Raw genomic sequence first — 12,061 nt, 5'->3', positions numbered from 1 at the left:
GCCCTTAAATCTCTTGTCAACTCTTTTGAAAATCGGGTCATGATGATTGGTTGGGTTGGGGTGAAATAGATAATATCAGTGAACAAGAACAACTTTACTACTTAATGCATCTGACTGATAAGAAACTAAAACAGTACTGGGTTGACTTTTACATGTTTCTCTTAAAGGTAACTTTGCTTGAAAATCACTTACGGAACCCAGTCCTAAAGTTGCTATCATCATAGCCATGTAAAGGACCAAACATTTGAGTTGCAACTTGCAAGCTGCTGTAATAATTGCATTTGGTTATAGATATCCCATCATGCACTATTCCTGGGGACCGCTAGTAACATCCATGGACAGTTTGAATGTCGAGATTTCAGAGGTCTGCACCCAAGTGTTGCATGATGGTATATATATAATATTATGGTATATCAATTGGCTGGAAAACCGATGATGCTGTAGAAGGTTTACTGGTTGTGATGACCCAAGCCAATGACGTTTTATTGGTCGCAATACATAGTGACGTATGTGAAGGACAAAATACACTTCCAAGAAAAACATGTTTGAAGGCTATGTTACTATTAACAGAGTCGATACTCCTCCACTGTTATCTCTCGGTGACCCGATTCCATTTGAAATCAAAGTTTAAGATTCAAATTATTAAACTGTATCTTTAATAGTTAAAAAGGAATAACTATTATAGGATATAGCTAGCTCTAAATATGTACGTCACTATGTGGAACAGAAAATCACTCTACGCCACTGTGTTGCGACCGACGATTTGCACTTACATTCTCAGTTCTCAGACAATCTGAATTTACTCAATTTCGGATAACATGATTAATTTGGAACAATTTCCAATAAATGAGAAATTCAGAGTTTGACATTCATATCATGTTTTGGAATAAGTTCAGCAAATCAGAACCAACCATGACCTCTTCCTCAAAAATATTACATGAAGATGGAATCTTATGCTGACGATTGTTCTCTTGGTTATCAATTTGATACAAGATAGTATTGGCATTTGCAAATCTTAGTATATACTACTCAAAATACTGTCAATATACACATATATATCTACATATTAAGTATTATAGTAGAGAAAAGAAGAAAAATACATAATTGCATCTACATATTCACAATGTATAAAACAGTACAAAATTTCAAATTAAAATGCCACTTACAGTGATATGAATTACTATTCTGAGCCAGTGAGAAAATAGTAGTAATATATTGGGGTACTACTCTAAGGGTTATAACATGTAAGTAATCCGGCAAAGTCCTGCTTTAGAGTGAGATCTTCAAATCCTATAAAACGCACATTTGGAATCATTTATTGTCTCAAAAAGTTCATGAATGTTGTAGCTGCAAATAAATAAAACGTCATTGGGCAGGAAAACCTCCTATGTGTTGTTGGCCCCTGGTCATGTTAAAAGCAAAACATTCTATGTAACATCTTCACAGTTTTGTTTTAAACATTTTCAAGGGCCACAAGTACATGGAGGTTTTTCCTGCCCAATCACGAAAAGCACTTCCAATAGCTGCCAGCATAATGCTATACAGGGTGTCCAAAAATGATTAATACTGGTCCAAAATTAATAGTACCTACCCATATGATGTATGTTATTTTAACATTTTACTTGATCTTTATATGATTGTTTCCATAATTTCATCTACACAAAATCAACTTTTACTATATATTTCCAATCAGGTCCGAAGCCAGGGGGTGTGACGCAACCTCCCAAATTTGCAAAAGTATACAAAAAGTCATAAAATTTAAGACTTTGCGAGCGTAGTGAGCCAAAAAATGGGTTTTTAAGCTTTTTTGGTCAAAAAAAGGTTAAAATTTGTGGAAGAAAGTCCACTTTTCACAAAATTGCCCCCCTGGAAAAAAAGTCCACTTTTTCAAAATCAGCACCCCCACAAAAATCCTGGCTACGGGCCTGTTTCCAATGCATAAAACTTTAGACATTGATGATGTCTTTTAAAAAAGTAGCGGCATGTACTAAATATTTTGCGACATTCTGTATAAATAAAGAAATTGTGAAGTTGCAATAGGAAGCCACAACTCGATTCATATTGGTGAACATTATCATATTATATCTCATGACACCTGACAGAGTTTAGTTGATATTGATGTTCAGAATCAAGAGTACACATTCTTCATAAACATAGGGAACCAAACAGCATTCATTTACCTGGTGTAGCAGAACAAAATGCTCCCCCATTTTGGACAACCTGCTACATAAATTTCAATTTCGTATAGCAATTGTAAACAATGATGCTAACATCATAAGAACATCACCTCAATAATGTTTTCAATAAAAATTGCTACACACATTTTTTAAAGTAAATCAAACCCTGATAGAGGATTATTACAATTAGGATGAATACAACCTATTTGAAGAACATATAAATGAATCATGTTTGTGCATGCATTTTTATATGTGACCATCCACCACGAAGTCGGCTCTGGTAAAGTCGGCTCCGGATCATTTTCAGGTTATTGCAGATTTTAAATGAATGCACTTTCAGCTTCAAAATGACACCTCAACCAGCTTCATCGGACATCTGGAAGTGAAGTTAGGGTTCATCAAAGGTCCTAATATACTTTACATAGAAATCCATATACTGTTTTTGATTGTATCTCAAAATGGAAAGTGCCGACTTTACGACCAGTTTGTGGTGGATGGGCACATATGTGGAAATTAATGGAACAGAGTTAACACAATTGTGCATTTTTACACAAAATACACAAGCGCCAGGATCCAGACTTAAATTATTGCAACTTTGAAGTAAAAATAAATTAACATACTTAACAATTACAAACACTGACAATTACATTAACATGCTTAAATAATTCATGGTGTCAAATTATGATTTATGATGTTAAGTAACAAGTTCAGAAAAATGCTGCTTACTTTTCATGATTGCATCTGAAAACAAGCTTGCTTTGATGCCTTTTCTAAACTATTTTTATCATTGTGATTTTTACATACTGATGATGAATGTCAAATTACTTCAACTATCCCTAAAAAGTTATGTCACTTCCGTCTTTGAACAGCATACCGACTGCCGGTATCTAATTGACCAGTCGCTAGCATCCCTGTGCGTCAAGTCGCAAGCCAGTTTTCATCAAGGTAATTTTGATGCTCTGACACTTGCAGCAATTGCACACCGTTGACGATTGTGAAAGCGTTACACATACCAGCGTTTGATCACATATCACACTAAGGAATAATAGGAGCATAGCATTTTTTTTATTATGTCACTTCTGTCTTGACTGGCATACTGACTGCCGGTGTCTAATTGATCAGTCGCTAGCATGTCAAGTCGCAAGCCAGTTTTTTTCAAGGCAATTCTGACGCTCTGACGCTTGCCGCAATTGTACACAGTTGACGATTGTGAAACTGCCACACGTACCAGCATTGATCACAATTTTCAAATTACATGCTGCGATTGCTAGTATGATATCCCCTTCATGTGATTTGATGAGCTCAGCTCATTTAATGTCACTCTCTATTGTCATTTAAATACAAAAAAGTGACCAAAAACAATCCAGGATCATATCAGTAAGTAGTAATCTCAATGCTATATTAGAATAAATCCTAGACCTGGTTGGGTATAAAGGAGGACAAATTGGCAAGGATTAAAAGAAAACACATATACATATTATTGTTTTACAACTGTAAAATAAAATACAAACCTAATATTATCATGCAGATTCCTTATCAAAATTCATCCGTGCAATCATAATATGGTACAAGTACAATAAAGTCTTTAGCTAAACCGGCCAGCCAAAGATCAAAAGAAAATGAGGTAAATTAAAACACCTGGTTGAAATCAAATCACCATATGTGAAATATACAACAAGTAACTCTACAATTTGATCATAACAATTCACATGAGCTTATATTAGCTTTGATAAAAAGAAATAACATATATGCTGTGATTTAACTACTGATTAACCTGATGAAACAAGCAACTATGTGCTAGGAAGGAGTTCAAAATCAACTTGTACATTTGGAATGTTATGCAGCTATTAATTACTGATATGTAAAAATTAAGAAGTAAATCTACCATGCTAAAAGCTAACCTTAACAATACAAATTTCAGTAAAATAACACATTGCATGCTTTCAATTGACTATTTAAAAAAAATAACTTAAAAGAGAAAGGGACACCTTTTGAGATTATGGGACTTATGTGTTTTATTTCACATCTCTCCAACACGTTGTAAGATATGCACGGGCAACGGAGTGCCAGAGAAATGCAAAACAATTTGCTCATCACCATAACGCTTGTACTAGAACAAAGTGTAGCACAGGCATAAATTAATACTAGTGCAATTTAAAGTTTGAAAACAGCCGGAAGATAGTTTGCAATAAGCAAGTCTTTGCAAGCATTTGCAAATTTGAAACTAAGCAAATCAGACAGGTGCAACTAATATCAATGTAAAATTGAACAATAATTTTGTTTGTGGAACCTGTTTTAACAAGAACATTAGGTTTTCGCATTAAACAATAGTTATAAATGTCTCACATAATAACCTCTCCCATAAAGTGTCATTAACCTTAATTCACATTCGGGTGTTTGCACGTAATGACAGAATAAAACTGTGGATCATTGGAAGCACCTGCTTAGTAAATTAAAGCAGCTGCAAAAATTAACACAGCTGCACAATAAAATGTTCTTGTAAATCACAAAATTGTTGCTTGAAATGAAAATAGAGGGTTAGCTCTATGATTGTAAGGATGCAAGTAAAATGACACACATACATGTTGTCAAGTTTTATCTCCGTGTAACAAGTTCAAAGCAAATAATTTAGTAAATTAATGCAGCTGCATAAAATGTTCTTGTAATCACAAAATTGTTGCTTGAAAAGAAAATAGAGGGTTTGCTCTATGATTGTAAGATGACACACACATTATGTAGTCAAATTTTGTATCTGTGTAACAAGTACAAAGCAAATCAGGAGTAGCTTAAATTCCACCCACCATCAGAATAAAAGCAGAGTGGTTAGTTACAGCCATCAGTTGATTGCTACAGTCACTGGGTGGAATGGTTGGGATGATATATATGTTAACCCCATGAGAACTACCTGCCGATTGGCCAAAAAGAAGTTTTCATTATCAATTGGCCCAATCAGCAACATTGTTAGAATAATTTCACCACACAAAAAAATTGGGGTGAATTATTTGCAAAGCTCCATTCTGATTGGTGATTAAATTTAAGATATCATGTAATTGACCAATCAGAAGCAATGTTAGATTGGCAGGTAGTGCTCAGTGGGTTAAGTTGTTACTGTTGTGATTTGTGACTAGATCTGATCCAATAACCTGTTGGTAGTTACTGAAAGTGACGTGTAAAGTGACAGGGAAAAACAATACTCAATTTAATGAAAACTACCACTGCAGTAATTTACGCCCATATATGAAAAGAAACCTTTTTGATAATTCGAGACCTCAAATTTCCATCAGTTTCAACATTAAGCAGGGTGCATCAGGTTGGGTCACATCCACTTTACTGATAAAAGTCTCTCAATGACCAATCCAATACCTGCAATAGGAGAAACCATTCACACACATGGCCATTTATAAATACTGTTGAATCCCTGGAATGCTTCCTTATTCAAACCAAACACTACTGTATAAAACCACATTATATTTATAACAAATCTTCAATGGAATGTGGTAAATATGCAGCTACATCGGTAAAAACAGTAAAATTAATGTTCTTTCATCTGTACTGAACCACATTGTACCTACTGGCTGATTGAATTACAGTCATTAAAGTAGGGAGGGAGGCTATTGGATGGAAGGTTCTCACTGTCCTACTTACTAATAGATAGCACCATTGTATTTAGTCCTTAGTGTTGCATAGGGCTATGCCAGAAGTTGTTCACACTCCCTCACAATGACAAAATATGTAACTCTTTCAATTTCTTTCAGGAAATATCCGAAAAGGTATTTTTCTCAGCAAGCACCAAAGTTAACCCCAACTAATTTTCAAACAAATTTGTGTGGCTTGTTTCTACAAAAATTTCTTTCACTTTTCACGATATTGTGCACGAGCTCATGACATTACTTTGCTGTTGCTACACACATAATCCTCTTCATTATCATTTATTTCAGGTACTCACTTGGAATGAGGGTTTATTTAGCACTCTATTGGTTGCACATGTCTTTCAAATAGAGTACCTTACCTCATCAAGAGCAAAAATGATACTATCTTTTATGCATGGCAAACTTCTGGAAATGCCCAATTGACATCAAATTGCTTATTAGAGCATTCATATATTGAAAAGAAAACAGAAGTGTTATAATTAGTTATGTTGAAAACATCCGATTTGAAGTGAATAGAATCGTCTTACAAATGTAATGACAAGGAGGTATCAATGACATGAATATGTTGAATAATTGTGACAAGATCAAGAAAAATATGTTGGAAATCAGCAGTTACCTGCACTAGCTTGGTTGAAAAAAATTTGCTTTGTAAATTGCTTCTATTGAAATACAGAGTTTTGGGCAAAAATATGCACCTATTCAAGTTAATTGCAATATCCATATCCATTATTGTAGATGACTAAAAACAGTCCAGCTTCAGAACAAGGATGAAAACAAGCACTGACAATTTCCTGAAACTGCTGTTACATTTCCTGAAAATGTGTATTTCCGTATACTTTGTACAGGGAAGATCTAATCAAAATTTCCTGAAATCAGGACATTTTCTGAAGATTTGTCACAGTGGACACCAAAATAGCGTACCTCCGGTAAAAGTTGACAAAGGTTCGACCTCGAATGATAATTTGCATCTGTAAGCTTGAGTGTTACATGTAGCACACAGCACGTAAACAAGCATGCACTTTATACAATAGTTTGTACAAAATATTCCGGGGTACACTATTTTGCCCTCCATGAGTGACACACAAACATGGGACTCTTTATCTCTTTGGATATCCAACACATTTCTTTTGATCTTCTCAGTTTTAACCCATTTCACTTACTTAACAATACAAGTGAATAAGGAGGGATAATAATGTAATTACTTTTGCTGATCTGTAGTGGAACATTGACCAGTTTTATAATGAAGCTTTGTAGAGTGACCATGTCTCTACTAGAGTAGGGCCCCAAGATCAGTTGTTACAATATACTGACCATCCAAAGGATCAATCCACCAATACAAACACAATTCACTGACCCATATAAACCTGACATGTTTGTTCCTTAAAAACAGCACCATTTCAATCATCAATAACAAAAGATATTATGGACAGGACCTTATGATTTGAAAGGAGCCCAATTCTGCAACAACCTGCATACTTTTTCAGCACCTTCATTTGCTAAGTTTTACTGGTTGCAATCTATTCTGCACAAATCATTGGGCCCTGTGCAATATAAATTGTTTCATTTGAAAGCTCTGTAAATCAAATCTATAGTCTCTTTCTTGTAGTATAAATTCAAAAACTGATACCTCGTATTGATTGAGAAAGAGTGATTGGCTTACACAACGCAAGATGTACCTGTACCCGAAATGGAAAAGCACACATTTGTTGATCATGTTTGCCTTCTTCAACTTATTACAAATAACCCTTTTTCTAGGTTTCAAAGATGTAAAATTTGAAAAAGAATTACCCTATCAAAGAATGTAAAGGTCCAATAACAATGCACAGTAAAGTTGCACATGGTTGACGAAATCTGACATACATAATAATTTTGTGGTTAAGATTTCTTCAATTTCATGGGTCGATTGATAGAACCCTTTCATTATGTTTGGTTAGCTCACATATTGGGCTATTCCATTTAAAATCCACACTACCCCTGTTGAAGATTTTGGAAATATCTTACACAGGGGGAGTATGAATTTCAAATAGAATTAGCACTTTAGGAATTTCATACACCCTCTGAGAAAGATTCAACCTGAATCTTCCACAGATGGAGGGTGAGTTTCAATAAGAGTTGGTTAATATGCTAATTCCATTTGAAATTCATACTCCCCCGTACATGTGGAAGATATTTCCAAAATCTTCCACAGGGGTAGTGTGGATTTTAAATGGAAGAGCCTATTCAAAATACAGTACAGTTGATGTGATAACAAAACAGCTTATATATATTATGATGGTGCATATGAGACACTGCATCGTATTGCTAGTCTTCATTGTCATCGTATTCATCGTCTGTGTCGTCAGCATCCACAATCCTGATTGGTGATGATAATAAGATGTCCTTGTATGTTAAACTTGAGCGTCGTCTGTGTTCTTGGTATGCGTTGTACACGGCTAGGTTATGCAGGGTTAAGGGTCGATCTTTACGCTTGGTATGTTCGATGGGTTGAACCTTCGGGGCGGTGAACTGTAAGCAAAACAAAAGAATCAGGCATGAGTGATATGATATTATTAGGATGATGCTTTGTTGTGATAACGCATTGTGATGTGTCTTTGGTATAATGAAGGAATACACTCACGCTGCCTTAATGTTTCTATGAGAATATAATAATAGCATTTGTGTTTTGCAAGGAATTTGAACACTCTCTGAATTGGTTTTATGAAGATTATATAAAATAAATGTTTAAATAAATGTGTAGTTTTCTTAATTGATGCATTTATTTTGAAATGAAGCTGTATAATGTCAATATTTATGTTGGATTGGGCCTTTCCAGTTGAAGTACATACACTCCCTATGGTAGACATGAACTTAATATCCCACATGGAGTGTAGACTTCAAATAGAGTCATCCATTTACTTTAGGACAACCCATTTCAAATTAATAGCATGTGCACAAGATTAAAGTCATGTCTTCCATAGGGGGTGCATGGATGTCTACGGGAATGGAAACGGCAAGGAAACTTTATCATAAACTGGTAATTCATGTAAAGCTGTATTCATAATATAATAATAAGCATAATTATGTTTCGAACAAATTGAAATGAAATGTTGTCATATGTTGAAGGTACTCTTTGTTTCTTTTTGAATGGATATAATGGTACGAACAAGGATGTCATTCAAGCAAGTTATGTGGTGCTCTTATAAGGAATCCAGATCTAATCAAAGGAAAATAACTCCTCATAGTACTATACTTAAAAAGACTCAGCTACGTTTGATATGTTGGAGTTGTTAAAGACACAAAATTTGGCCCATGTAAAGGGTCAATTATTTGAACAAAGTGTGTCTTTTAAGGGGACTCAAATGCATCTAAGAATCAATTGATGGCATTCTGCATAAAGATCTGATTTTGTGTAAATTGTTGAAGTGCATTTCAAAAAGATTATGATAACTACACAGAGAAGCTTAGACATATGTTAAGGCCTTCTATGATGAAACATCAACAAACCTTACTTAATTCTAAGTTGGGTGTTACGAATTGTTACCTAATACCTACTTAATCTATTCTGAACATTCCCATGCATTTTAACAAATCAATCAGAACTAAATACTAATTCATTGTTTTGCACATTTGAAATATTTGATCAACACAAAAGCACATCAAACTTAACTTGTACCAAATACTACTGCCATGCAATCAATCACCTGGTTATTGGCTGCATAAATGTCCAGTTTTAACACTCTACATGTACATTTTTGGACTTCTTTAAAAAGCTTTGAAAAGTTTGCATGACACCATACAGTTAATATACTGTTGAAAATACCAAGTTAGCACAACTATACTAGCTATTCACTTTAAGATGTACCATGAAATTGTGTGACTGGAATTAGTTTTTTGTTGTTGCTATGGCAAATGTGGTTATATAGATTGGAAAGTCAATTTTGACTTAAAATTAAGGAAAACATGCACCTGTATTTCTTCCCTTTAATTTAACTTTTCCCAATTTCTAAAACAAGCAACAAATTACCATCCACTTCCCTGCAGGCTTTTTATGTGCTTTTAAAACATATACAATATTTATTTTATAACTTAAAAAAGAAATTTAGGTATGCCGCCCACAAGCTGCGATTTATTTCATGAATGATACATCATTCTCTTACGACTCAAAGCGTGTCAGACAGCTGTGGCATATCTAGTACAAGTGCTTTGAGTTTGATATAACAAATGCAAATGGGTAATGAATTAAAATATGCAACATTTTTAGCGTAATTTGGTTAAACAGCCTACAAAAACCACCAAATTAAATCAAATGCATCCCTTTTTAATACAAATGGCACCACACAGGCATGTTTTATATGCAGGCCTAATATATGCACCAGAACATCAAAAGACCTGCTACCATTGAAACTCAGCAACATTAGAAGCAGCAAATCTATATTAGGATATTCAACAAAATACTAGAAACTGATTTTGGTCCGGTTTGGTTACAATTTTCATGTCGTCAAAAATACCATGCACATATTTATGGGCTGATAACACTACACATATCACTGGATAAAATGTAACAATATAGTCGATTGGACACATACTGATCACATATCAATTAACATCCAAAGCAATGAGACGTCAAATTTACTAATGATGATACTATTGAACAGATTTCATTATGAAAACAACACACACATCATATTATGAATGGATATAGCAGAGTTTCCCAGTGTACTCACTTCACACAGTGAAAATCATGACAAGAATATGGCATTAAGTATGAGAAGATACAGACATGAATCTGTCTGCACATTTTGTTATGAATTTCAAGTTACACATCGCAATGGGCTGTCCCAGTTAAAATCCATACACCCATATGGAAGACTACCTTAAACATGTTAATCTTCCACACAATGAGTGTGAATTTAAAATGTGGTTACCTGAATGAGTGACTCCATTTGAAATCTACACCCCGTGTGGAAGATTAAGGGCATGTCTTCTATAGAGAGTGGATTTCAACTGGAATAGCCCAATATGTCTCAGCATACAGGCATTTGCAGGTTCAAAATCACTCAAGAACATGTGAAACAAACCACTGATATGATAGTTGGCAGATGTTCTTAGTTGAATGTTTATCGATGAGTCTAAAAAATGACTTGTAGAAATGTGGAAAGTGGCTGCACCTGCTATTTAAGAACTAGTAACGTTTAAGGGAGTTTCAAGGATATTGAATGGGAGAAGATACATTCTCCTCATTTCCATATACCTTATGGTACATTATTTCCACATACACCATTTCGGTAAATCCTGAAAGACTTCGCAATTGAAACCATGATGTTTCACTGATGCGCAAAGCGTCATTTCGCACGTTGAATTTCGCAGTATTGCGCAGTAAAGATGTGCACATCAATAATACATCATCAGGGATTCAATTGTAAAGGCTTTTGGAATTCACCAAAAAGTGAATTAAAATATGACCAACAAATAAACATGGCAATGTCTCCCTTCTCTTGTTATATCCATTAAAAGTACAATTAATTCAAAGCTTACCACCGTGCTTTAACTGCCTCTTTAAATAATGTTGTCAATTACCTTGTGCAGAATAAGCACAAACTGCAGCACACACATGTTGGGTAATCAGAACCTATTTGATTGCAAATTCATTAACTTCCACCTGGTGTTTGCTTTGTTCCTTTTTTTAATTAAATATTTGAATTCAAATATTCAAATAGCAATATTGTTTCCTAAATGTTTATTAATTAACTCAAAATGTTGGCAATTGCAAGCTGGGGTCACTGATTTAAATCTTCCATTTGCAAGTGGCTCTATGTTTGCCACCTCACAATAGTATGTGAGTCACCGAATGGAGTCGGAGTATCAATCAAACAAGATCCTGGGTGAATGAATATAAAGTGGGTGTGCGTAAAATATGTGATAAATGTCACCCTTGATCCGACCCAAAAACAAACAAAATCAATAAAAACTGTGGAGTTAATAAAAAATAAAAGTTCAATATGATTAACGTGAGTGCTGGTTAGGATGTTGTTTATTCAGGTCCATATCAACTCTATTAGGTGCAAGAACAGTGATGATATCCTTGTAGTGATGTCCTTTAATTTGCAAATTCAGTGAAACTTAGTTAACCCTTCAATACATATTGGTGATTTTGCAATTAGTATAAAACAAAAGTTCAATATGATTAAGGTGAGTGCTGGTTAGGATATCGTTTATTCAGGTCCATATCAACTCAATTAGGTGCAAGAATAATCC

The 12,061-nt window shown here is 34.6% G+C and overlaps 1 protein-coding gene across 6 annotated transcripts in view; it reads right to left on the bottom strand.

Annotated features, from left to right (window-relative positions):
* Positions 1 to 2,679: 2,679 nt before the first annotated feature.
* LOC140155143 (calcium/calmodulin-dependent protein kinase kinase 1-like) overlaps positions 2,680 to 12,061 on the bottom strand; it is a 122,221-nt gene continuing 112,839 nt past the window's right edge. For 5 of the 6 annotated variants that reach the window (XM_072177868.1, XM_072177867.1, XM_072177865.1 and 2 more), the window contains one exon: positions 2,680 to 8,332. In XM_072177868.1, coding sequence (XP_072033969.1) covers positions 8,129 to 8,332 — 204 coding nt within the window. In that variant the 3' untranslated portion in view covers positions 2,680 to 8,128. The remainder of the gene's footprint in view (positions 8,333 to 12,061) is intronic. The other variant, XM_072177866.1, reaches the window with a different exon arrangement.

This window comes from Amphiura filiformis, chromosome 6 (genome assembly GCF_039555335.1).
Source record: "Amphiura filiformis chromosome 6, Afil_fr2py, whole genome shotgun sequence".
Classification (NCBI taxonomy): Eukaryota; Metazoa; Echinodermata; class Ophiuroidea; order Amphilepidida; family Amphiuridae; genus Amphiura; species Amphiura filiformis.
Note: the sequence above shows the minus strand (reverse complement) of the source record. Positions and strands in the feature narration are given on the sequence as shown.